The sequence below is a fragment of the Pygocentrus nattereri genome, chromosome 7 (genome assembly GCF_015220715.1).
Source record: "Pygocentrus nattereri isolate fPygNat1 chromosome 7, fPygNat1.pri, whole genome shotgun sequence".
Taxonomy (NCBI): domain Eukaryota; kingdom Metazoa; phylum Chordata; class Actinopteri; order Characiformes; family Serrasalmidae; genus Pygocentrus; species Pygocentrus nattereri.
Genome location: NC_051217.1, coordinates 3,835,770 through 3,863,128, shown reverse-complemented (window position 1 = coordinate 3,863,128; position 27,359 = coordinate 3,835,770). Strand labels below are relative to the sequence as shown.

Below are 27,359 nucleotides of genomic sequence, written 5' to 3'. Positions count from 1 at the left end.
CTTTGGATTCCCTAAAGAACCTTTAACTGGATAGTCCTGATGGCTTTTGATAAAATAATCAAGGTTCCGTGTCTTGGACATCCGGTTCAGGGAAAATCCTTCAATTGTTGTAGGAGCTTCACATTACATAGAAGATTATTTAAGCTGCAGAATTATGTTGCACTTGTTTAGCTCATCTACTGAACTGTAGAGCCAAGTTATTGGTATGAGTTACCAGCCAGTTGTCTCATTGTCAAGTTACTGTGACTCGGTCAATTAAAATTTTTACTTCTCAGATTTTTACCTCTCACAGCGTTTCCAAATGAGCTTTCTTTTAGTATAATAGATATTTGTGAAAATCTAAAAAAAAAATTGGGAACCATAAGATCTATCACAGGGATGTCCAATCCTGGTCCTGGAGATCTACCACCCTGGAGGTTTCAGATCCAACACACTTGACTGTTATATTCAGATACCTCTGAAGGGCTTCATTACCTGCATCAGGTCTGTTTGATTACAGTTGGAGCTAAACTCTGCAGGGTGGTACATCTCCACAACCAGGATTGGGTAACCCTGTTCTAGTGCTTCACTTTGGACCCCTAAAGAACCGTCCAGTGGATGGTCTTGATGGCATCCTATCTTCTTGAAAACAAAGTCTCCCTGTCTTGGCAGAATGGCTCGAGGAGAATCCTTCAACTGTTGTAGAAGCATCTTCACAAGGGTCTTCACACTTGCTCAATTCATTTGCATTAACTGAAAGGTTCTTTAGGGAGCTAGAACTGGTTCCTCTGCGGCATCACTCCAAATCTCCCATTTTAAAGGTCCAACGATATCAGGCTAAAACCCCAATGCCAGTGTTTATTACACTTAAAGAGTCAAGAGCAATTTGTACAATTTGTAGCCATGGGTGTAGGGCGTAAATGTTGACAGAAAGTCCTAATGAGCTGCAATGACTATTATTTTCCTTTCATTACTGGCTTATGAGATCCTACGGGCCGGCTGTAGAGTGGGCTTAGTGGCCCAGGCCTGGAAAGCAGTGAGCGTCACCGTCTGCTCCATCTAAGGAGCCCATCTGTGAGGAGGAGGACAGATGGGAGCTGCTGATTGAGAGACACTGCCTCTCTCTCTCGCTCCAAACCTTCGGGTGGATGTCGTTCTATTTACACTTCTGACCAAAAGAATCCTATACACAGGAAATGCTTGCGAATGTGAGTTCCCCTTGCTCAAATGTGGGGAAGTTTATTTATTTCCATGAGCATTCCTGATTCGCACTCTCCAAGGCTGCAGCGTGAGGCCACTGCACTGAGTGAGAATCATGGCTATATATAGTGGCAGGGAACGTGGTGGGTACCGAAGGGGCTGGTTCCTCATACTAACATTAGACTTTGTTCTAAAGATAAAGGTAATTAGTTGAGGGACTAGACTTTGAAAGAACTGTCAGCTTTCAGTATTTTGGTGGGATGAAGCCGAGTACAGCTTCACGTTAGAGTGAAGGCCTCAACTGTGACTTTGACAACAGATGTACAGAAATGTGTTTTTTAAAAAGAGAAAGAAACAAATGAACCGATGTAATAATATGGCAGTACAGCTGAAATGCTAATCTCTTTAAATATGACTACAAAAAAAAAACTGTGACTTAGAAAGCTTTACCAACAGAAACACGTTCTGGGGAGAAATTAGACAAAGATTTGAACAAAAGGTCTTTACTTGAGTGAAAAATGTTTTATTTGTACAATATGCATTACTTAAGGCAGTTGTGTTTGCATCCCAGACTTTCTTCCCTTAACAGTCAAATCAGAGTTCACCTGTTATGTTTTTTGTTGTTGTTGTTGTTGTTGTTGTTTTTTTCCCCCAAAAATGTTCACAACTGATATAATCCATGAGGTACTGAAGTAGAGGAGAGAAGCAATGGCATTAAACAATTTGTAATTTGTCTTGTATTCCTATTACAAGCACAGAAAGGAGCATAATAAAAACCATAGTTCAAATAAACATTTACATTTACACAGCAACATCCGCGAGGGTTTGCGTCGGCCGGTTCTCGGCTCGTAATACATCAACAGAAGTAAGTACTGTCAACCATGCATGAACCTGCAAATGGGCCACCCAGGCTGTGCCAAACCCAAATAATAATAATAATAATAATAATAATAATAATAATAATAATAATTGTAGATCTTAATTATCTGATAAAACACTATTCCTGTCTTTTTCATGCTGTGTGGTTGTCAGAGAGAAAGTGTTAATGTTACTGAATCCCATCCAGTTGTTTGAATAAAGCTATAGACTAAAGTTTACTGAGTTCATGTGCTGCCTTAATTCCGAAGCCACAACCCAGGGTTGAATTCCGGTATTATGGGCCATCAGGTAACACGGAATACCATTTCAGATGGTGCTATATGACCTAAATGACACTGTTACTGTGGCACTCTGTGACCTCAAATTCTACAAACTGCACCTACTGCCTAAGTGCACTCAGGTAAAAGGGGTCAGCGTGTTTGGTGCTACGGGACACTATGGTAATTCGGGACAGCCATCATTTCACATGGAAAAAAGGACTTTTGTAACTTCGTGACATATTTACATCACTTCCTTTTTTCTCATTTAGAAACATTAAACTTCAAAGGCCCCTGAAGTGAAGCCTCCCCCTGTTACCTGATGGTCAATACCTGAGTTCAGCCTTTGCTGGTCATCAGTACAGTTTCTCTGCGGCCTCCTCGTTGTAGCGCGCGTTCTCTGCAGGCCACGTCACGCGCACGTACGAGCGCAGCGGCTCGAGCACAAGCGGCGGCCGCGGCGGCGCACCAGCCTCCTCCGAGCGCACGCACGCGCAGCTCCGCTGGACGCTGCTGACCTTCCGCGCTAGGATGCTCTCGATGCTGAACGCCTTCGCTCTGTCAGTCGCCTTCCGCGGCTCAGGCTGGGGCGCGCTCCCGGCCGGCGGGGCGCGCGCTGCGGGGCTCCCCGGGGCCGTTTTCTGGGCACCAGGGTTCGACTGAGTTACGGACGGACTCGGCTCCTCCTCCCGCGCGGAGCTCGAGCGCGCACCAGACGGGAGCGCACCGCAATTTGGAGCGCGTGCCTCCCCGTTCCAACGGCCAGCTCCTCCGTGGTCCTCCTCTCGCTCTCCCTTTGCGTCCACCACAAACGCCTCTTTCTTCTCCAGCAGTCTGGCAGCGCGCGCTCCCGCGGGCGCATGACCCCGGGCCCTCTTGTGAGGCGCCTTGTCGTCGCGCGCCTCCTGCCCCCTGCCCTTCCTCTTCCTGCGTCGGTAGTTGCCGTTCTCGAACATGTCCAGGCACTTGGGGTCCAGCGTCCAGTAGCTGCCCTTGCCCGGCCGGCCCTTCTCGCGCGGCACTTTGACGAAGCAGTCGTTGAGCGACAGGTTGTGGCGGATGCTGTTCTGCCAGCCCTGCTTGTTGTCGTGGTAGAAGGGAAAGTTGTCCATGATGAACTGGTAGATGCCGCTGAGCGTGGCGCGCTCCTCGGGCGCGCTCTTGATGGCCATGGCGATCAGGGCGATGTAGCTGTAGGGCGGTTTCTGCGGAGGCTCCCGGCGCGCCGAGGCGAAGCCCAGCGCGGGAAACACGCCACCCAGCTCGCCGCCGTACACGTAGATGAGGGGCGAGCCGCTGAGGCCCAGCGCCGAGGCGCCCAGACCGGCCTGCGCGGCTGACCGGTGGTGGTACAAACTCATGACCGGCTGCCGGACGAGAGTTTCAGCCCGTCAGAAGACACTGAGCTTGAGCCCATAGAGGTGGCTGTGGTGGCCGAGCGGCTCGCGCTACCTCTCTGAAAAATGTTAAATAATCGTTGTACGTTTGCTGTTTTATGTTGACTTAGCGCTGGAAAATAAATCGTCTATGATAAACACTCGCTGGGTTCTCAAGCCCACCCACATTAATTAAAGTTTCATTGGAGAGAGCGCTGGGCTGTTCTCTTTCCCACCCGTACTCAGGTAGGCCCCGCCCTTCTGCGCTGTGATTGGCTGGGATGTCTCACTCACAACTCAATTTTCTCTTTTCCACCCGTTTTCACCCTTGTTCCCACCCGCATTGCGGCTCGCCGCACTACGATTGGCAGTCCGCGAGTACGCACTACTAGCCAATCCTAGCGCGGGACTCCGAGCCAATCGCAGCGCAGGAAGGCGGGGCTCGACTGAGAACGGGTGGGAAGGCCCGAGCTTCCAGCCCGCGTGCCCCCACGCAGCCAGCCAATGGCGTGCTCGCTTATTCCCCTCATTTGTTTACAGAATTAGGCTGTTGATAAGTCTTGCCCACCCAAGTCGAATCAAGCTGTGTTTATTTGGAAAAATTTCCGGGCACCCAATACATAAACGCGCTGATCTGATGTTTGAAATATCACGTCCACCCCTCTACGCTGAGAGTTGCTCGCACAGAGAGAGAACAAGCAAACAGGACCGAGCCCTTTTTTTTTCTGCGACTTTCTTTTTGGGGTTGGCTGGAAAGAAAACAAAGTATGTAAAGGGGAAATAACTTCAACAGTTTCTTTTTTACTTTGTCAGTCACAGAGCTTCTGAGATGCAGGATGTTTTCACTGACACTAAATCCCCCTGTCTGCTCACACCATAATTCATATTTGTTGCATCATATGATATAATCTTTCTTGCTTGTTGAAAAGATGGAGTGATAAGCTGAAACAGAAGTGAGGATCTGTTTATACCAAAAAAAATCACCATTAGGTTCTACAGAGCTGAGCTGAATCTAATTCAAGGCTATGAACTTCTGCGCAGCCTTAACTAGGTACACATTTTATGAAACATCACAGTTGCGAGAATCTGGTCAACAAAAACTTATGACAGCAGCGATTTCCAAAAAAGGAGAACTTGGCTGGACGCAGGGGTAAACTATATTATTTGTGGATGTGTGCATGATGCTTTATATTATGTATTTTCCTGTTTATAGGAGCGAGGGGGATTATAACAACTTTACAAGTGCACACAGCTGGCCCGTGATTACATTACGTGTTTGGAGGTTTCGGTGGATAAACTTAGAAGTTTTCCTGAGTTTGACTTTTCCCTCCACAGACAGTGATTCATAAAGTTTTAGACCAAAATACCAGACCCAGCAGCAACGAGCCTCAACGTGTGGCGACCAAGCATGTTCAGTCAGTTACTTTTTAGTGTCTGCACATGGTCCTTTTATTCTGATGTTTTTTTTTTTTTTTTCTGAGCAATTTGTCATGCCAAATTAAGTGAAAAGCATCTAATGACAAAACTGCTGGGAGACGTTTAAAAGAAAACCAGAGTGACCAAAAACATACATTGACCAGGATTATTGCTCATGCAGTTTGCTATAAACTGTTCATTTAGAACAGTTACAATATTATCAAACTCATCACCTTCATTAGACGTAATTAGTAATTAATTAATATAATTGAGCCAAGTTGTAATGTTTGTTTGTGCAGCAATTAATTCCTGTATTATGCTTTCAATTAGTCTGTGTCTGCTTTTTATTGTCTAACTCTGTGATGAGTTGCCTCATTGGCAAAGGTTATTCAGTTTGATCATCTGAAAAGAAAGACAGCTGACACTGAGATGTGACCCTGAGTCAGCTAGTTAATACTTCAAGTGTATTTTTCCTATCATGGGCTACCAATGTTATATTTATTTGAATGTCTTATGACCAGATTAATCTCTAAAGGTTTAATGTAAGGGTTAACGACGCCGGTTCTGGAGGGCTGATATCCAGCACGGTTTTGTAGTTCCCCACTAGGCCCACTAAACCTGCCGATTAATAGATGAACTGAAGTCACCAAGCTGCACTGAACACTGGCCCTCCAGGACCGGAGTTGTGCACCTCTGCTTTGTTTGTTTTTACCTCAATATTTAAACCATTGTTTCTTAATTGTGCTCCTGTAGACACCATGCACAGTGCAACTTCAATTAACCCCACACCTCTCACAGTTTGGAAGTCAGGAAGCCAGCACAGTTTGGTGTTTTCCTCATTTCAGCTGGACTTTTAGACCCCTGGAGTCACCTGGTTTAAACTGTGCAGTGATATGGCTCCCCAGGAGTAGGACTATGAAACACTGGTTTATAGAGAAAAGGTCTTCTCATAAGGACTTAATCCCAGTTATAGAAACAGTAGCTGCTACCCTTTATTAGGCTGTCAGGCTAAGCACAGACTTTTCGCTTTCTCAAATGACATTTTATTAATTGCCTTTTGACTCACATGTCTTACAATAACCTGACTGTTGAATGCTGCCCTCTGGTGGAGATAGATAGATAGATAGATAGATAGATAGATAGATAGATAGATAGATAGATAGATAGATAGATAGATAGATAGATAGATAGATAGATAGATAGATAGATAGATAGATAGATAGATAGATAGATATGTGATACTTTTTCAATCCCACAAACGGGGAAATTCCACCTTCGCATCCATGAAGTAAAACAACACATACACACTAGTGAATAGACACACACACTAGGGGGCAGTGAGCACACTTGCCCGGAGCGGTGGGCAGCCCTATTCACAGCACCCGGGGAGCAATTGGGGGTTAGGTGTCTTGCTCAAGGACACCCCAGTCATGGACTGTCAGCACTGGGGATCAAACCAGCAACCTTCCGGTTACTGGGCCAGTTCCCTAACCTCCAGCCCACGACCGCCCCTGAGGATGTCTATCGCATTCATTTGTGTAAATTTGTTTAATGTTATTATTGTTGTTGTTGTTGTTGTTGTTGTTGTTGTTGTTGTTGTAAATAATGCTTGTACATGACACAACAGATTAGGCGTGGATGCACCTCAGCAAGACTCAACAAGAGAAACCCCAGTAAGGTGGCTATAATGTTGCCTAAAAGGGAGAGGTCTTACCCTGGGGGTCTCCTTCCCACCAACTTACTCCCTATATGCTAGATTAAAATATCAATCAGGAAAAATGCTTATTGCTTATAGTTATGTATAAAATCCTTCACTTGTGTGGCTTATTCCTAAAGCGGTGTGTCTGTCCTCAATGCATCTCATCTTAAAGAAACGTGGACCTTTAACCCTCCTGTCCTCTTCACCTCCCGCCCCTTACTTCAGTGTTCCTGGTCAAAATTGACCGGTCTGTTTTAACTGCTCTTAAATTAGCACCAAAACCATTTTTCACCACCATATTTTTATTCAACCTTCTTTAGCTGTGAACAATGTCTCAAAGTAGTGTTTAACCTGAATTTATAGAATTAAACATAAAATAACTGCAGTGAAAATGCAAATAGAGTGAGTGAGCTGGGGGGTGTGTATGAGGATGTTCTCTGTCTGATGGATGAATATAGTCTGGATACCCATTCGTTTCCTATGGCGGTCACTTTTGACTGGGAACACTAACTAACCCTAACCACGGATGTAACGATTGATTGATTGAACACTCAAAATTCAATGAAAGAGGTGATCATCACTTTTATATGTTCAAGTTGTTGGGATAGTGTAGTGGTTAACACATCTGCCTTCTACACTGTACACTGGGGTTCAAGCCCCACCATGAGAGTCCTTGGGCAAGACTCCTAACACCGCCTTGGCCTACCTCTATAAAATTATCAAATTGTAAGTCGCTCTGGATAAGAGTGTCAGCCAAATGCTGTAAATGTTAATGTAAGTCCATAGTGTAGAGAATATCATAAGGCCTTGAGGCAATCAGATGTAAAACACAATATTTATGAGTGTTGTAAATCGGTCAGATTAACACTACAGGAAGGTTAAACACACTCACATCTAGAGGTATTTACAATACAGAAGGAGGTTCTGTTTTAAAATCTCTCTTTTTTTAATTACTACATTAAACTGCAGCTTCCGCCGTGATTTCACTCGCTGCGGGACTATTACTTTGAAAACTGGCCGCCGGAAGAGCTCGTCTTGCTCGGGCAGGAAGCTGAAGCATCAGCTGATGTTGGTGTTTTTGATGGAGCTTGCGGTGGGAGCTGCTGAGGGGGCTTGTTTTTGTTGTTCGTCTCTGCTGAGCGGACCCTGAACCTCGGAAACAGTGGAACCCGGCGGCAGCGGGAGCAGCGCCCGTGAGGAGGCCGAGAGCAGCGCGGTGTCCCTGTCGGCTCAGCTCGCCGCTCGCTGCTGAACCCCGAGCGGAGAAAGGAGAAAAACAACAAGGCGAGGCAGCCGCGGCAGCGCTCGGTGACCTGTCTGCGCCGGGGCCGCCAGTGTCAGCGGGTCAGCGTAACGGCAGCAGCCTGAGCCTGTGAGAGGGGGAAAGGCAGCACTGGCTGCCGTCGTTAGCCGCGCGCTGAAGAAGAAGTACCGTTAGATCAGACGGAGACCGAACCGCGGTGTCTCTCGTCGTTTGCGAGGCGACGGCTGACGTGTTTTCGGTTCGTCTGGGTTGCATCATCGGGCTGGATATCTGATTATAAGTTTGGCAGGCATCGAGTTTAGAGCTGCTGCGAGCGAAACGCTTGGCCTGCGGGTATTACAGCTGGATCTCTGAATTTTGAACGAACCCAGTTTTCTGTTGGGTTTTTTTTTTTGTTTGTTTGTTTTTTTTTGTCTGCAAGACTGTCGGTTAACGGGTTCGTGTTTGTAGACTGACCAGCCAGGAGACGGTCTGGTGCTTGTTTGATTCTCCCTGACGCACGTATCACATTTAAGAGGCTTTTTTGCGGGTTGTTTTACAGAACCTCTTCATTTTGACGGTTCGAGGTGTTTATAGAGGTGCGTGTCTAGACCCGTGCTCGGCGATTTAACCATCAGCATGCTGACGCTGTCTGAAGTCGGAGAGGGAAGATAGAAGGGCTGCGGTGTTCAGACGCGTTTAACCAGCTCGCCGTCTTAGTTCAGCGGTTTCGTCCGGGGCGAAAACCGCGTTCAAGGCTCGTGTGTACCTGTTAGCTTTTAGGCTAACTTGGCTGACTCTCAACGGCTGGCACGACTCGCACGTTGATGTCGTCTGTCAGGGAGGCGGAGCCAAGATCGACCGTTTAACTGGAGTCTTTAGTCGGTGTTTTGTGAGAGGACAGGTCCAGAGCTGGCACAGTCCGAGAACCTCGTTGAAAACCCAATGCTGGATCTGGAGGTGGTTCCTGAGCGATCTCTGGGAAATGAACAATGGGAATTCGCATTAGGTAAGTCAGATCAGGCCGAGCCTGGATAACCAGCTGGAGAAAATCCCCTCAGTACAAAGGCTGAATTGCCTCACGTCCCTCAGCGCTTTGATTTGCTTCAGTCACTTTCCTCATGTCACACCACTTATTTTGGCAGATTGGTACAAGTGGCTTTCATATCTGAAGGTCTTACTCAGAAGACATTACGAAAATTTAGAGACAGGCGATATGGCAACATGCGATGTCTCCAGACTTCACAAGGTTTTTAATATCAGGATATATATATATATATATATATATATATAATCTGATCGGTTAGAACAGATACAGTAATGAGACACTTTGGAAAATACTGTCTATAACTATGAATGCATTTCACACACTGCGATACACGAAACCAAACATGACTAATGATGCTTTGATTCTAATCAAACATGCAGTTTGGGGAAAAAAAACATACTGGGATGTGATCACAATAATGGTAAATATCGTCATGCTGCCCAGTTCTATGTAAATGAACTCAGGGAATTGATTCACTGCTTGCCACTGTCTCTGTTTAAAGGGATGCCATTGGCCCAGGCCATTTCCATCTTACAAAAGCACTGCCGAATCATCAAGAATGTCCAGGTGCTCTACAGCGAACAAGTAAGATTTTGTGAATCATTAACATGTGGGAGAAAAAAAAAATAGATTTTCAGTTGTTGTTTGCCTGTGGGATGAAGTGGAAAATGAGTAATGCATAGCTCCATGTCTAGCTGTTTGTGTCTCTTGTGGCTTCTTGACTAATTTGCATCAAACCATCAAACCTGTTTTCCCTCTTTATAGATGCCACTCAGTCACGACCTCATACTCAACTTGACTCAGGATGGAATTAAACTGCTGTTTGATGCCTGCAATCAGAGACTTAAGGTTGGTGTGTGTGTGTGTGTGTGTGTGTGTGTGTGCACTAGTTAGAATTTTGTCTTTTGGTACATTTATGTCAGGCTGTTTCCACTTAGTGATCATTGGTTTTTGCAGGTAATTGAGGTGTACGACTTGAGCAAAGTGAAATTGAAATACTGGTAAGTGATTTTATTCGAACTATAAAAATATGAAAGTATAGAAATTTTGAAGCCACTCCCATAATTTTCTCCACCAGAAGACAGCAGCACAACCTAAGCAATGCTGACTGACAGCTGTGTGTTTGTTTGTAAAATGTAATCACCAAGACACGCTTGTACATTCCCTGGCCAGTGAAATGGCATTGGGTCTTATGTTAACCAGGTCTTTTGAAAAATGCTTGAGTCTCACAAGGGGCTTATTGGTCAGAGCTGTGGCACCATCTGCTGGACAAAAACTCGGATAGTTTACTTTGAGTGTGAGTGTGTCAACCAAGTACTGCATAGAACAACCATAACCGCTTCCTTCTTACCTTACAGTGGAGTGCATTTCAACTCTCAGGCAATAGCACCTACCATTGAGCAGATTGACCAGTCCTTTGGCGCTACTCATCCAGGAGGTAAAGCTTTCTGTCTTCCTCTGCTGATATTAAGGCACATAGTCTGTTCACTGCTGCATAAGATGAACTGCTATGCTTTTGCCACGGATTCAATTTGTTTTGCAAGTATGGATGATGGGTTTAAAGGGCCCGTATCATAGAAAACCTTGATGATTTCAAACTATACCATTTCATGTTTCTAAATATACCTTTCACTCCCCTGTCTTTATATTTTATGTCAAAACTAAGTTGTCAAAATATCTAGAGCATTTAGTGCCAGATTGAAAAGCAATCACTGCAGTGGAAAAAAATGCAGCGCACACGTTTTCCATAGTGACATGCAGAAAACATGCTAAAATGAATGTAATGTTCTAGATCTTTTACTTTTCTTAATGGCACGTTCTCTGTATTTTGCTTTTCCACATTTCACCCATGGAAAGGTATCGTGGTGTGCCTTGTATTTCACTGTTTTCACTGTTATGACTGCAGGTCAATGAGGGGAAAATCCATTTAAAGGGTTGCACTGTGTAAAGCAATATAGTCATGCCCTTGTTACATTTTAAAGTGGATTGTGTTCAATTCTGGCATTAATTCAGCATTTACAGTTTTTAACTTTTCAATAAAGAAGTAAAATGATGTGAAAACGGTGGAATAAGGGGTTTGTTTTTTGGCACCTTTTACTGCATGTCACTATGGAAAAGTAGTATCACGTGTGCTCTGCATTTCACATTTTACACTGTAGCCCACCCATTCCAGTTGATTCCAAAAAATCCCTTTTTGATCCTTGGCACACAGGGTGGCCAATCAGAACAGAGATCATTTACATATGTCAGTCTGAAAGGCACAGTGCCAAACACAACCTGTTGAATTCTAAAGGACTGAGCAGTGCTGATGGTAAGATTAAGGATAAGAATTATTTTTGACTGTTTTTTGGTATATGTGTCGACATAAAAAACTATATATGTAGAACTGAGGAGGAGGGGAACCGGATGTAGGAGAAATATAGGATATGGCCCCTTTAAATGTCTCGCGTGGAGGTATATTCATGAGCACAAACGGAGACGTGATCAGAAAGGGAGCTGCGGTGTTGATTTGGTCGTTTTGCTCTGTGCCCAGTCTACAACGCTGCAGAACAACTCTTCCATCTGAACTTCCGTGGCCTCTCCTTCTCCTTCCAGCTAGACTCATGGAGTGAGGCCCCTAAGTATGAGGTAAGCCTGTCGGAAGCTCCCTCTCAGCACTGTTCTGTTCCCTGATGTTTTTCTGCACTATTTGTTTCATATTTTGGAAATGTTCCGTTGGCATACTAAAATATATACTTTATATATCCCAAAGTATCAGGATACCCCTTCTAATAGTGACTTCAGCTACTGCTGACACAGCCATTCAGCTGCATACACAGCTTGTGAGATTTCCATAGAAATTCATTGCTGATAGAATGGGATAGAGGGGTAGAATTTATATATCTCTAAAGCCTCCCAACACAAGGATGTGGAGTACTGGATCTCTATCCAGGATCTTTGGGGGAGTTGGTTTGATCTAGAACTAATTATCCAACATTAGTAATGTACTTGTGGCTGAATGCAATCATACCTCACTGCAATGTTCACCGTCTAGTGTAAAGCCTTGTCAGAAGAGTTGAGGCTGTTACTACAGAAAAGGGAGAACAAATCCCCTGTTAATACCACTGATTTCAGAAGAAACACTAAATAACCGCATGTCTATAAACATATAGAGTGTGCAACTATGTAAATGTAGAGAATTTTTCATTAAATGTTTTGCTGAGAATAGTAGGCTAGGTCTTTTTGACAATGAAACTAAACTAATTAGATTAACCACCTGTTTATCTTCGGTTTTCTAGTAATATAAATGCCAAACACACACCTCACTGAAGTCTATATTGTAAACGTGAGTAATTCTGAGCATATAAAAACACAGCAACAAGTAAAGAAAGTTTTATTCTCTTTAAAATTCCCTGACTGTAATTTCCTGCCTGTTCACACCACCCTGTGAATGTGCCAGCATTTTTTGCCTTTCTGTGCTATAAAACGACACCTACACGACCACACCAATCTATTCCAAGTTGTTTTGCCTTGACAGCCTAACTTTGCCCATGGCTTGGCCTCCCTGCAGATTCCTCATGGGGCTACAGTGAAAAGGATGTACATTTACACTGGAAACAACCTTCAAGAAACCAAGTAAGAGCTCTGTTTTTGTTTGTGCTTGCACATACATCTGCACTAGCTGATAAGAATCTGATTAAGATCCACTTTCAGATTCAGTATGATTGTTTGTTTTTCCTTTTGGAAAACAAAACCTGTGTTGCTAACAGCATGTTATTGCTTTCATCTTGCACCATGTTTTATCAAAAATGCTGGTCTTACTACATAAAGAAGGACAAATGTTTCCAAGGTTGAACACCTGGCAGACTATCTAGTGGTGTAACTTTGTTCATGTTGTGTTTTATCAAAGAAAAGCAAAGTTATAGCTGTTCTGAATGCTTCTGTGTTCTTTGTAAAGTACATTAAGTGCAGAGTAGGACCGTCTAATTAAGAACAGGAGTTGATTGGCCATTCGCTTTCAAATGCTTAAATAACTAAGAAGCTGGAAATACTATAGCTCTCTCTCTCTCTCTCTCTCTCTCTCTCTCTCTCTCTCTCTCTCTCTCTCTCTCTCTCTCTCTCTCTCTCTCTCTCTCTCTCTCTCTCTCTCTCTCTCTCTCTCTCTCTCTCTCTCTCTCTCTCTCACACACACTCACACACACTCACACACACACACACACACACTCTCTCTCTCTCTCTCTCTCTCTCTCTCTCTCTCTCTCTCTCTCTCTCTCTCTCTCTCTCTCTCTCACTCTCACTCTCTCACTCTCTCACTCTCTCTCTCTCTCACTCTCACTCACTCACTCTCACTCTCTCTCTCAGGGCTCCGGTGATGCCTCTGGCCTGTTTTCTAGGTAATGTGTATGCAGAATGTGTGGATGTTCTGAGAGATGGGACGGGACCACTGGGTCTCAGACTACGGCTCCTCACTGCAGGTGAGGAAACAGTTGTTGGGTTAATCTGCCCATAATTCAATTCTAGATTGAGTTAAGGTATAGGAGGCGTTACAACACACATTTGCCCAAAACTAACCATCTATGTAAATAACATGGTATGTGTGTGATCAGATCCGAACCCATTCACAGTGCATCCTGGGGTTGTTTACACCTGGTTTTTCATGTTGTCAAGTGAAATCCAGATGTGATACGATCACCAAAGTGTAACCAGGCGCTAAGAGACAAACACTTCAGATGTCTGGTTAACCGTCACAGTTCTGATTTGGCATGTTTCTGAAAATCTTTGTTTACATCTTCATGATTGAAAGTGGAAATTTTGAAAATCAGAAGAATTTCCTTTTAATGGTCCTTTACATACTTTTTGTACCTCCACTCCACTGGGAGGTGCTGTAGCTCAAAACAAAAGCAGTGTATCAGCAGCCTTCCAAAGCTTTGTGTTTTTTCTGAGGGTGTGGTCCAGGAGTGATGGCTGATGCGAAATTGCGGATTATGGAAAGGAGCATCTACTTTGGAGATTCATGTCAGGACGTCCTGAGTGCTCTGGGCTCTCCACACAAGGTCTTCTACAAGTCTGAGGACAAGGTAGTGAAGCTAGAGAACCCTAATAGTTTCAATGAGCTTCCTCTCCATGCTCAACTAAAAAGCATGCAACCAGATAGCCCTAAAAGTACAGAAGTTTCCTCATAAAGTCCTTTTTTGAAACATCATCTTAGTAATGCTCAGTGATGTTTAAAACACTCATATCTTCTTACCTTTTTGTTTTAGATGAAGATCCACTCTCCCTCTCCACACAAGCAAGTCCCGTCCAAGTGTAATGACTACTTTTTTAACTACTTCACCCTGGGAGTGGTAAGTGTTAATGGCAGAAAAGCAGCTGTTCTTCAGAGCCCCCGGGGCCTGAGCCAGACACTGCAGTTCTGTTCACGCTAGGGATGCACCGATAGAGAATTTCTGGACCAAGGAAGGAAAAAAAAAAACAAGGCTAGGCAAGCCTAGTATTGCCCAACCACCAGGCTGCACACTCTCTGCTGCTCTTGGTAAACAACACCAGAGCAACGCAGCATGTTAAAAGTGAGGGGGGCACTGTTGTCATAACATGACACCGCTCAATCCTCACACTAGTAGGATCAGTATTATGATTATAAACTCTGTAGCAGTGTGTGCATTTTTACAGTCAACCCAGTTTGAGTGCTTGAGGCAGCAATATACATGCATACACCACAGGAAAGTTACTCAGCTCACTTATGGTTCAGAATTAGCCTTTTAAAGTTTTTAGCTGGACACATGATCTATACTTCTATAAAATCTACTACTATATAATGATTTTCTTTCTGCAAAAAAAACTATGTACAGAAATAATCCAATTCTAACCCTAATAAAAAACCTCCTGTACTTACAAACACACCTGGTATGGTTAGAAAATTTATTTGCAACCAATGCCCACTCTGAATAAATGCAACCAATGCCCACTCTCAGTTAATACAATTAGTGCCCGCTCCCAGTTAATACAATTAGTGCCCATTTTGAATTTTCTGAATTAATGCAACTTGATCCTCATTCTAAATTAATTCAACCATGTTTATATCATGAAATATCATTAAAATGTGATTTAAAAACAACAGCTTGTCCATTTTTGCCTTGATGGTTAAATGAAGTCAATTAATTTACTTGGCTCTTTGAAGTAATCATTGTCAGTTTTGGCAGTGATATTAAGCTACAGACACTGTTAGCTAGCTAGGTGCACATGTGTGATTTTGAGTACATTTGGCAACAGTGAGTCAGGAAACAGTAAGCTAAACATCACACAAGGCTGTCAGATTCAGTAAAGATACATTTACGTGGGACAGACCTACTATAGAACAAGTGTTTGAATTGGCTTCCTCAGAGGTGACAGCTGTTTTCTGGCTACACAAACTCGAGTACATATTTCTGGCACAGGGTCCTTTGATTTACTTTAGATTTTGATTTAAGATTTAAAAGAATACCTAACGGCACATAACCTAGGCTGCTTGTTGAGGGATAATGAAGTTGAAACGCTTCTATCATTTATCGAGTTAAAATACCACAAAATAGCAGAAATGAAGCAACCAGTACTCACCGGTTGGTAGAATGAGTCGAGGAGGACCGCTTAAATATATATATATATATATATATATATATATATATAATTTTTAAAAATTTATTTATTTATTTATTTATTTATTTGATGACAGCAACACATTTTTAAAAAGTGGGACATGGGCATGTTCAACCTCTTCTCCTAACAGCTTTCTGTAAGCGTTTGGGAACTGAGGAGATCAATTGCTGTAGTTTTTAAGTAAAATCTTTTCCTATTTTTCCTCGATGTATGATCTCAGATGCTCAACAGTCTTATGTCATGTTTTTTTTTTTGTTTGTTTTTGTTTTTGGTTTTTTTTTGGTTGCAGACCCGCTCCTCTGCTTTTAAGTTTGCTATGCTTTGTTCTCTTTCCTTTCGTTGGCTCTGGACTAATGCCAATTTACGATGCTCCATCAGCCAAAAAACAGCTGAGTAGCAGCCATTAGAGCTCCCTCAGCTCATGCAACATACAAGAACACACCCACATGAAACCCAAGCTTACCTAATGCAATGTAGTATGAGAAACCAGCACTCGAGTCTTCTTCTAATGGATAAATGGCAATTGGCCTAGGCTCACCTAGGGTGCATTACTGCCTCCTACTGAGAGCTACCAACACTTCTCGCGCATACACATTTCAACAAAGCCAGCCAGCCAGCGAAAAAGCCTCTGCAAAAAAAAACAAAACAAAACATTTAATGCCTTGTTGTGACCAATACTCTAGTTTCTGTTCAAGCTTACACTATAATCAATGTATGAGTTACGGTCTCACAGAGTTGTGATGTGTGTGAGACAGTTTGATCATTGAAATATTGAAGAAAGATTGACGGAGTAATCATGAATTCATTTTACATGGCCATGACAAGCAGACACTGTTATCCAGAGCAAATGTGACATTAGGAGTGTTGCCCAAGCACTGTTATTGATACAGCATTGACATTTCTGGCTGGATGGGGAGTCAGTCATCTAGCCCTGTGTTTGTGGCACAGTGGTGTTATAGGCTATGCCATCTATCCTGCAGTTCCAAAATATTACTGTTTGTAATTAATGTCTGTGATTTCAGTATCAAACTGATTAATGTTAAGTTTATTTAGTTTATTTCTGAATAATATTGGCTATTGATATATCACGCACCTTTAGTTGACACCATACAAAATGTGTACTATCACAGGAAGACATCATTTTATTATGGCTTTGTTAATGCTTTGTGGTCTGGTGCAGGCGGTTGACATTGATTTTAGATGATATGGAGAGACCGCCACCAGGAATCATAATTTGTCCCATTCTTCTCCCTTAGGACATACTGTTTGACTCTGTGACTCACCTGGTAAAAAAGTTTGTTCTTCACACCAACTACCCTGGCCATTACAATTTCAACATGTGAGTGCCATTCAGCCTGATTTCCGCTGTGTTGTAGCTGTTTAGGGGAACAGATCTGCATGGATTATTTCCTAAGGTGAAGGAGAGTGGATGTGTCAGAGTATTTGACTGGAAATAGTTTTCTGGACGTTTCTCTGGTAAAACATGTTTCAGTATCAGAAGACAACTTACTGAAGATACTAAGCATGCATCAGTTAAACTTGTATTCTAGTTAATATTTTCTAAAGAACTTTGCATTTTCTTTAAAGGTTTCAGGTATTGGTAAACATTATCTTGCTTTTCATGTCTGCACTTTATAGAATTCACCCAAGTGTCATAAATTTACCTTTTAGTTGGCCGATTAAAAATACCAAGCCCACACAATGTGGCAGACATTGTATTGTATAAATCAACTGTAATAAGTGTAAAATAAATGAGCGCTACCTTCACCTCATTCCAGATACCATCGATGTGATTTCAAGATTCCACTCATCATTAAAAAAGGTGGGTGAAAGAAAAGTTTGTTGTGCTTAGCTTTTTCTCTGAAGCTATTTTTATGCATCCCGTAGTGCATCGACATTAATAGCTAGTAACGGGCATGTTGTACCAGATGCTCTGCCTAGACTATATTGAGCTCAAGAGCCTGGTTGTTTTTTCAGATGGAGCTGATGCTCAGGGGGAAGACTGCATCCTCACCACTTACAGCAAGGTGACTGCATCTAGCTCAGACACATGCACGATCAGACAGACAGACAGACAGAGTAGAAGAAGCATTGTGGTCTGTTTCAAAGAATGTGCTGAATGTATTTCTCCCCATATTCAGTGGGATCAGATCCAGGAGTTACTGGGACACCCCATGGAGAAGCCAGTGGTGCTTCATAGGTAAGTCTTATAGCTTGAGATTCAGTCAAACAGTATTCAAGGAAAATGCTTAAATGGAAATAATTTCAGAAATGAGCATTCTTGATCCAGGATCCAAAATAAAGTCAATCTTAACTGTAATCTGTCATAGATGCCGTATGTGTAAAAAAAAAAAAAAAAACAAGTCTGAAATGTCTACAGCAATGTTTCCAACATCAAAATTGAAAATAAAGATGATTCTGAATTTTTTTTTTTGTCATGAAAGTCTAAAAAATTGCCCACATTATACATCATAACATACAAAGGTTTTTGCAAGAGAGCCACGTACATGCACAGAGAGAATGTTAACTGTGGCAAGACTCATTTTTTAATTGTTTTGCTGTGAACTGCACACATTGACATGTTAATTTTTCTGAATAGAAATGTACAGCTGGGGACTGGGGGCTGTTGTTTTATAACATTGTTATTGTTAACAGTAAAGGCTGTAACCTGCCACATTTGCAGTTTGGCATGTCCAGTGAAAGACCTGGGCATTAATTATTATTTTATCAAATAACATAATACAAGATACAAATATGAATGTAGCGTTATTACGTTGCCGTTGTACATGGGAGGAGGTCTTGGTTTGTCGTATATTTGCCTGAAAGGCTTATAAAGATTTATTATACATGCTTCTATTTTGTGCCGTACGATCTAAATAAAAAGAATCTTTGTAGACTTTGGATTCTTGGGATTTGGAAATGTAGTTTTGATCCTCTAAAATGAATGATCCACTCTTTTCAGGTCGTCATCTGCAAATAACACCAACCCCTTTGGATCCACATTTTGTTTTGGGCTACAGAGGATGATCTTTGAGGTGAGAGAGCTGTGCATGTTTGTTAGAAAAGTGATTGATTGTCTAACTAAAACGGCGTGCATGAGAAGCTGTGCCAGTTAAAATATCGAAACAACAGTGAATTCTCTGCAGTTTTGTATTCATGTAATGATTTTAGCAGCTGTAGTCTGATGTATGTTGAGATAAGTGTGTAGTGGTGCTAATTGGTGAGGTATAAGCTTGTTAGATATAATAGCCTCATAGCTCCAGTGGTAAACTAATGAAACCAAATTTGTAGACCAAACATGTCTTTGCTGATCGACTACATTTTGCAGTGATGACAAAACTGCAAATTAAAATTTTCACCACAGTATCGCTTTAACTTATTTACACAGCACTGCTCGTTAAGCACAAAATTTTGTGCATTTGATTTTTGTTTCCACCATGTCTCAACGTGTCTCAGGTGATGCAGAACAACCACATAGCATCAGTGACCCTGTACGGAGCCCCTCGACCCGGAAACCTGCCCCGTGCCGAGTCCGGCAGCCACTGAGGTGCCCGCAGAGCCCGTCCCGCCCCACAGGGCCCATCAGCGCAGTGTGCCTTTCCTCACAGCTGCAATCACACAAGCTAGAGAACCACATGCTGGGAGTCCCCCACACCCCTCCGCCCCCGATGCCCCTCAACACCATGAATGCTCCTCCCTGGCAAACCACACAGCCTGGAAGTTGCCAGTACATTGCTCATCATACATCCTCTAACCAGCAAACATCCTTCAGCTGCACCTTCAACCCCAGCGTCTGTGTCGGTGTCACCATATCACAGTGGATGCGCAGTGATCAGTTTTTCATGCACGCCTATGCCCACACACCTACGCACACATATGGACGTACATGTTCACTTTTACAATAATAAGCTCTAGTGAGAGTTTCTTTTTTTTTTTCTATTTCTAAATTTCATCCCACACAAGACACTGACACCAAAGGGCATATGTGACATGCATTTCGATACCATTTCCTCTTCTGCACATTAAACACTTTATACACTCACACATTGTCAAGTTAATTTCAGAGCAGCAGTGGCCAGCATATGCAGAGGGTGCCCTCAGAAAACACAGAGATGCATGAATGTTAGGATCTATTACATGAATAAAGTATTGCTTTATGGATTTTTTTTGGCGATTTGGAGCGTGTGGCATACAGAGAGGTACAGATTTACAAGCACAAACTAGCTGAACAGCATGGGAGTGTGCTGGTTGATTGTGGTTTCTTTCATTCACACAGACTTACTTAGGCACACAGACACCGGTTTAGTATGCTCATGCTGACCAAGTTAACAGCACTGGTTACCTCCCATTGCAATGTTCTGCAGTGCAACGTTCAGCTTTTAAACTTCAGTGTTAATTTTGGCCATCACATTTTGTTTCGCAACGTAAGGCGATAGCATTATTATTATTGTTGTTTGTTTTTAACATTTGCACTAAAGAAAAAAACACTTAATTTACTTGACAGTTGTCTTTTATCCACTGTAGACTGTTGGGATTACCTCTGTGTGAGAGGCAGAGTTGAGAGTAGAGGAATGGAAGGAAACGTATCTTGTGGATTTTGGGGCTCTTGTGGCAGATCTTCTGATTGGACAGAAAAGCCATCGATCCTTCACTTTCCACCACCCCTCTGGATCTCCAGCTGTTCTTTTTGCTCATTTACTTTCGTCACTCCCTTCTTGCAACATCTTGGTGTTCTTGGCCGAGGATTTGATCTCATCATCTTCTCTCTCAACTCTTGATCCCTACTTTTGGATTTTTGTTTGTTTTTTTTCTTCTGATTGCCAAAACATTAGCCAAAGAAGTAATGACAGTTAGCTGTCCATTTGAAAAAATTCCAATCAGACTTAATTTAAGAGCAAGCAAGAACATTCCCTTTTGATTTGTTTCCGTTACTCCCCTGAAAGATTGAGTTTTGTCTTTGTTGTGCTCTTGTGCTTCTTAACTGCATTTTCATAGTGGATATCCCACTCTGTGCTTTTCGATTCAGAGCTTTTTGCTCCTGGTTTCTGTTCTTCAAAGATGTCTGGTGTTGTTTCTGTACCAGGTAGACGTGAGGCTTCCCGCAGCGTTTCTGCTGCTCTATCCGTTTATGTACAGATCTGTAAATAGTGTGCTTTTCTGTCTTGTCCGTTTAAGCTCACGGTACCGTATGGGAGTTTAGATTGAGTTGAAGTCTGGAATTCTCTTGTACTGTTAAGTATGCTATATATTGTCATTGCTAACCGAGAGAGTTCGGAGTGTCCACACCTACGTGGTCCTATAAGGACAGCGGCTATCTGTTCTGACCATGGAGGGGGTAGGCTGTGTTAGACCACTTGTGGAGTCTGAACATGTGACAATGGAGATGACTCAAGTGTTTACAGTACAAAGTCAGAGGTTCTGAGTGAGTTCCTTTTAAAGCTCATTTTCAGCACTGTGCTGTGCAACCCTTCAGAAAAGTGAAGTGTGGTGATGTGTCCTTCTCAGCCTCCTCCGATACTGACCACTACATCACTCCACTGCCAGCTCTTTCTCCAGCTCCCCTCCAGGCTTCTGCAGTATGTGATGCAGGCTTATTTGGGCATTGCTAGTTCTTGTTTGCATTTACTTGGTTAATGAGTTGCAGTGGAAGGCTGCTGTTGATGTTTTTGAGTTGTATCCCTCTTTTACGCCAAGTTCCAAACCAAGTGAAATAAAACGATAAAACTGAAGCGAAACCGCTGTTAACATTGTGCCTCATCTCCCACCAAGCCTGTCTTGATTTTCTCTGTAAATAAAATGATTTGAACTGCTTTGTGTATGGTTGAGCATGTATAGCTAACCTAACGGACTGTCAGTTGTAGTCAGTCAAAGTCCTCACAGTCCCAAAAATAATGAAGTATGAGGATAAAAAAAAGTCTCATAGTCTCCGAACTCTTTTCTTGAAGGGCTGGCGCAGCATATGTTGTAAAATAGATTACATATTAAACTGAACTACGAGAGTAAAACCAGTGTTTCCTGTTAGCCGTTAAGGTCCTGGCGGTGGTCCGTGCACGTTTTTGTATTTGTTCCACCTAATAACTCTCTGTAGATTTGAAGGTTCATTCAGCCTAACAGCCCTCCATGATTTGAAGTTCACACTAGTGGTTGTGATGTTTCTACAAAACAAAACTTGCACTTTCATAAAAAAAAAAATATTTGAAATTTCTATAAATAGCTTGTGCATTCATAAAAGTATGTTGGTTTGCCAACACCTACATGGTTAAACCCTGCCTGTGTCTTCAGATTTATTCTTTCGGTTCTGAAAGAGGGCCTACGTGCACAACTGGAGTCTCACGTTTATAAGTTCGTCCTCCAGGAATTTATGAACAGAAGCAGCACAACCACTGCAGTAGTACCGTTAAGGGAATGTTACTGTTGGCAGAGTGTGGTTTGATGGGCTGTTTGCCTGCCCGATCTCAGGTGGATGTTTTTTAAAATGCCAGGAGCAAGTGAATGCTTCATTTTCATCAGCTAGGTTCTGGCTTGTTTTGTTTCTTCTTCAGACTTTCTCCTATTTTTGCATCGGAATGAGTGAATGGATGAATGAATGAGTGTTAAGATTGTATTTAGAGAAATGGAAAACTTGCGTTCAGTGTAATGCGCATATTAATGCTATGTATTGTATCCCTTCTTATATATTGTATGTTTTGTTTTTTTCCCCAGTCTATCCTCCAAAGTGATTATTTTTTGTGGATTTAGTATATTTGACCCATTTCTGGAAATGGGATCCTTAATTAAAAATTGTGAAGATCAACTGCAACGTGGTGTTTTGTATCTCTGACATTTTGTCATCAAAGGACATGTAGTTAGAAAATCAGTATTTATCAGGCATATATTCTGTTGTTTTTAATTATTACTTGTTTATTTGTTTTTAAAGCAATAACTATAGCTAATAATAAATAATACTTTGACTGGGTCAGCTATAAGCTTGCACAAGGCCTCTGAACCCATGCAAAAATGCTGTGACTTTTTTTTTTTCTCGTCTAGTCTACTGAAACCACAACATTTGCAATTTTATAAACTGCATTGAATTTTGTTCATTAAACATTCTGTTACAGTGTGTTCATCAAGAGTAATATTTGAAGACTGGATGTAATAAATATGGGGGAAACGATGCCGTTCTTCTTTTCCTTCTTTTTAAGACAAACTTAAATTATTCTATACATGCTTCCTCCACCTTCAGACACCAATAGAACTGACCTACAGCAGAATGTCAGAGGAAAACGAAATACTATTTTACAATATAAAAAACAGCAGATGTTTCAAAACAAGGGTAATTAATGAAAAACAGATTTGAAAGCCTGTAGCCACACAAATCTTACATATTCATACTAACAGTGCTGATCAGTGGTATAATTCACTTCTGAGAATTTTCAGTATCCAATATTTCATTAGTGCTCATATTCAGCCAGTGGTCTTTCACAAAGCAAAATCGGCTCACAGCCCATGGGCTTTACTGTCCTTACAGAATATGACGATACCATCCTTGGCCTCTATGGTTAGTTCTCAGAAACTTCAGCAGTATCTGCAGTAGCCAAGGATGATACTATGACACCAAAATCCTTTTCAAATACCACAAAAACAGTACATTTCTGATAATAACTGAAACGGCAGTTCTTTCATAACAATCCAAACCCTCAAGTCTTATTGTGTGCAAATCTAACAAAGCATCCTCCACTTAAATCTACCGTACCGTCTATACCAGTATAAATCTTTTGATTCAAGTCTTCAGACCTCCTCCAGTTTAAACTTCACAGTATCAGCAATTCAGGCCTTGCTTTTCAGTCAGTGCTTTACAAACACTCGCATTTCATAGTCATTATCCTCATTTGACTCTGTTTTAGCTACTGTAGAAATCTTATTTTTCCACTTAAAGGGTAGAGCTGCGAGGCCCTGATGGGAGTGACAGCGTACACTAGGATCATGTAAGAGGTTCCACATGAGCCAGATCTGCGGCACGGTTAGGCTGTGCACCACCATCAGTTCCCTGTAGAAACATGGGTCGAACACCTGTAGGTGGGGTGCTGCCGATGGTCGCACGATGCCAAAGGTACGGAAGCCCTCATGGCGGGTCGGCTGAAGACCAATCCTGAGCAGACACATTCCCAGAAAGACATCATCTATAGGAAAGAGTTCCACTTCCTTGCAGGCCAAGTGCAGCCTTAGGGCAGTGTGTCCGGACATTACAAAGCCTCCACCACCCGCGTAAGATGGGTAAAGTCCTTGGCCATATATAAATTCAGGCACAAAGTATTTACTGTTGCGCCTGCGGATGGGCTTTGCGTGCAAGATGATATCTCCGACAAATAGGTCCTGATCAATCTGCCTGCCATCGAGCATCTCCAGAACATTTTCAATGTTCACATAGACATCTGCATCACCCTTGAAAATGAACTTCACTGTGGAGCAGCTCATGTTGACCCACTGGAGAAAGTGAGTTTCTTTCAGCGTCAGGTTGAAGAATGTGTCTTCAAAGTCCCAAAGCAAGATGTCCCTGAACGTACGGCTCTCATACTCCAGCAATCGGTCCCATAGCGGAAGAGCTGTAACATTATGGGGTACCCCAAGCAGAAAAATGGTCTTGATGTTCACTCCTTTTTGGACCACTCCTTCTCTTCCCCAAGTTCGCCGCACTACCTGTCGCTTGTCAAAGTCTGCAGCTACTGATTTTATGGCAATCAGCAGGTAGGGTGCACCTTCAGGCCCTGAACACTTCTCTGGTTGGTCAATTAGCATCCTGAACTCACGCTGGTCTTTCTTGTGAAGGTAATCCTCGAAGTCAAACTGAGGCAGAGTGGGGGGCACAATATTGGCTTTTGGTGTAATGGCTTTCCTTTTCCTGTCCTTTTGCTTTAACTTCATCTGACCTTTAGGTTTACTCTGGGACTTCGGTTTTGCTTGTGCCTGCATCTTAGGCTCAGAATTGCACTGGGGCAAATTAGGTGGCTTAGAGGGAAGCGTCATTCCCTTTAAAGGGGTTCCTAAGAGGGCTCTGGAGCTGGTAGAGACATGTTCGATACGCACTGTCTCCCAGATGGGCATTAAAGCCTGGTTGGCATACAGCAGTATGCAGAAAAGCACCAACAGGATCAGGGTGCAGAGCACGTCTCCCTTTACGTGGACTCTCCTCATTCTGTTAAACAACTCTCTTCCGTTATAAAGCTCAGTAACCAGAGAGTTTGTAATCTTATCATGATGTCAGGATTTCTTCATTGCTAGTGATTCCTACCCAGCCAGACTCCATTTGGAGCAGTGTTTATCCCCTCTGTGAGTGTGATCTTGATTGCTTCCAGCTGGGAACACTTTCCTCTCAGCAGTGTAAGTGCTCAGTGAGATAACAGTCTTGATGCTGTGTAACACAGTGCTCAGCTCTGACGGTTCCTCCCAAAAACAGGACAGTTTGTGCTAAGATGTTTCCATTTATCAAGAGATGTTATCCTGTCCTATGCGCACCTAGAAAAACAGAGTACTGCATTAGGTGCAAAGCATTAGAAAACACACACACACACATTTTCTAAGTCGCTTCTCCCTCAGGGTCACGGGGGGTGCTGGAGAACCCCAACAGTCTTCGGGCGGAAGGCAGGATCATTAGAAAACAGTGTCAGTGAACACGGTCAATATAGTATACAATGTACTTGTGATATTTTCAGAAGGAAAGACATTCCTTTGATTATTACTGCTTACACACACACACGTACACATATATATATATATATATATATATATATATATATATATATATATATATATATATATATATATCATATCATAAGTTTTTATAACAGTAATGAATTTCCAGTTGACCAATATGTTACCACTTCCATTCAAAATATATATTTTAAGGAGTTTTAGCTCTACGAGTAGCCATCAAAAGCTTTTCATGCTCATATATGACAATATGACAACAGAAGATGTTGATACAGACCATAAAACTCTTAGCAAAAAGGGTCAATAGTGGTACCATTTTTGGTGCAACATATAGAATTATAAAGAACCATATACAGCAGTTTTCCATTATAGAGGAGAACCATTGAGACATGAAAAGAACCATTAAACATTTAAACAGTTCTTTGAGTTGTCACGGTTCTATATGTACCCACTGCCTTTACTGAAGAACCTTTTTTTAGATATGTAGTTACGTGTGACAGTCAGTATTCCTACATCTACTCCCTTAACCGGAACAAGTGTTCTTCAGCAAAAGCAATGGTTCTGCTTAGAATTGAACCCGGTTAAATGCTTTTAAAAAAATGATGATTCTTCAGCCGTTCTTTAATAAAGGGAGTGGCACTGTTTGACTTCTATATAGAACCATTTCATGCTTAGATGGCTCTTTGCATGGTGAAAAGGTTCTCCAGATTGATGGAGAATTTGTATGATTCTGTTTTTGAAAATGGTTCTAGCACCAAAAAGGGTTCCTTCACAAGCAGGACACTAGAACAACAGCAGAACCCCTTTTGCTGCTTTACAGAACGACATACAACACAATCCCCATCGGTCTGAAGAGCCTTTTCACCACTATAGAGCACCAGTTAGGCATGACATGGTTCTATATAGAACCCTTAAATAACCATCTTCATAAAGAGTGGAGGTGCATGGTGGAAAGCCTGTTGTGTATCTTGATAGCACCATTTTTGCAAGGTGTGTGTTGTATTTCCCATTATCGTGAATGTCTTAACTTCGTTTCAGCCTTTTTCGTGACCGACCTGCTGGAATCTCTTCCCAGACTCTATTCTCATGTATCTCACATCTCAGGAAACGCAGGATATTACATTCCCAAGGTTGTGCTTCAGCACAGAAACTGCTGGCGGTCTGCAGAGTGGTCGGATCTGTAATCTAAACGAGCTGAGAAGCACTTTAGCCATTAAATGCATCACCATTTCCAGTCTTTTCTTGGAAGCAAGAAAGCATGGGGAGGGGGGGGGCGTGTCGCACTTTAACACGAGATCACTTAAAAGTTTTTCGAAGAAAATCCATGATGTTCCATTATGAGCGTGAACATGTACTGCACATTTGCTTTCCAGAGCACTTCTGGGGATTCGAGTCTGAGAGAAAGCAATGCTTTCCTTCAGGCTGCCTCGGTCCAGATGTTGAATTTCCTGCTCGAGTCTTCAGCCAGAGGCGCTCACGCACCGCGTGAAGCTCAAAGTTGCGCAAACGCTTTTACCCCTGAATTCGGACAATTTCAGCCTTTCCTACTCCGCAATCCTTTCGAGGGGTTTGCTAACAGAACAGAAGCTACAGCACCTTCGACACTTACCAAGAAGTGGTGAATCTCACCAGAGCTGCTCCGGTCCAGCGCTGCCAGATCCCAACATCTGGTTTCGGCGTTTACAGCCGATATGCTTGCTGTGCGTTCACGTCCAGGGGAAAAAAAAAAAAAAAAAACACGCCCGAACTCGCCAAGATCCGCACTGGAGCGACTCTCACTCTGAGAAAAGCGAGCGGTTTTTTGGGGGGAAACGACAAGGCTTTTAAGAGGCTGTGCAGGTCACGTGACCCAGATGCCAGCGCAGCAACCTCAGGGCGAGACGCGGCCTGGATGGAGAGATGCAAAAATTGGGCTGGCATCTGAGTCAAAACGGTTCAACAATACACAACAGCATCACTGGAG

The 27,359-nt window shown here is 42.6% G+C and overlaps 3 protein-coding genes across 5 annotated transcripts; 1 reads left to right on the top strand and 2 right to left on the bottom strand.

Annotated features, from left to right (window-relative positions):
• Positions 1–1,681: 1,681 nt before the first annotated feature.
• On the bottom strand, positions 1,682–3,864 carry foxl1 (forkhead box L1). The gene has a single exon (XM_017696258.2). The coding sequence runs from the start codon at positions 3,674–3,676 to the stop codon at positions 2,672–2,674; it is 1,005 nt and encodes a 334-aa protein (XP_017551747.1). The 5' UTR covers positions 3,677–3,864; the 3' UTR covers positions 1,682–2,671.
• Positions 3,865–7,850: 3,986 nt separating this feature from the next.
• Positions 7,851–22,862, top strand: c7h16orf70 (chromosome 7 C16orf70 homolog). 3 transcript variants are annotated; one of them, XM_037540155.1, is made up of 16 exons: positions 7,851–9,058; positions 9,600–9,682; positions 9,863–9,946; positions 10,055–10,098; positions 10,456–10,535; positions 11,631–11,725; positions 12,615–12,712; positions 13,439–13,551; positions 14,033–14,154; positions 14,338–14,421; positions 16,966–17,048; positions 17,488–17,531; positions 17,687–17,736; positions 17,851–17,909; positions 18,672–18,744; positions 19,166–22,862. In XM_037540155.1, the coding sequence occupies exons 1-16, from the start codon at positions 8,995–8,997 to the stop codon at positions 19,253–19,255; spliced, it is 1,266 nt and encodes a 421-aa protein (XP_037396052.1). In that variant the 5' UTR covers positions 7,851–8,994; the 3' UTR covers positions 19,256–22,862. The 3 variants fall into 3 exon arrangements, with proteins under 3 accessions (XP_037396052.1, XP_037396053.1, XP_037396051.1); XM_037540156.1 differs by having other exon boundaries at positions 7,852–9,058; positions 12,648–12,712; positions 14,021–14,154; XM_037540154.1 differs by having other exon boundaries at positions 7,852–9,058; positions 14,021–14,154.
• On the bottom strand, positions 22,687–27,182 carry b3gnt9 (UDP-GlcNAc:betaGal beta-1,3-N-acetylglucosaminyltransferase 9). The gene is made up of 2 exons (XM_017691075.2): positions 27,006–27,182; positions 22,687–25,201 (listed from the first exon to the last, which is right to left on the bottom strand). The coding sequence occupies exon 2, from the start codon at positions 24,878–24,880 to the stop codon at positions 23,534–23,536; it is 1,347 nt and encodes a 448-aa protein (XP_017546564.1). The 5' UTR covers positions 24,881–25,201; positions 27,006–27,182; the 3' UTR covers positions 22,687–23,533.
• Positions 27,183–27,359: the final 177 nt, after the last annotated feature.

Excerpts from the sequence above, each read along its gene's own strand:
- foxl1 (XM_017696258.2), bottom strand. The coding sequence starts at position 3,676 with ATGAGTTTGTACCACCACCGGTCAGCCGCGCAGGCCGGTCTGGGCGCC.
- c7h16orf70 (XM_037540154.1), top strand. The coding sequence starts at position 8,995 with ATGCTGGATCTGGAGGTGGTTCCTGAGCGATCTCTGGGAAATGAACAA. Across the intron at positions 14,422-16,965 it reads ACTACTTCACCCTGGGAGTG|GACATACTGTTTGACTCTGT; the intron begins GTAAGTGTTAAT and ends CTTCTCCCTTAG. Across the intron at positions 18,745-19,165 it reads TACAGAGGATGATCTTTGAG|GTGATGCAGAACAACCACAT; the intron begins GTGAGAGAGCTG and ends AACGTGTCTCAG.
- b3gnt9 (XM_017691075.2), bottom strand. The coding sequence starts at position 24,880 with ATGAGGAGAGTCCACGTAAAGGGAGACGTGCTCTGCACCCTGATCCTG.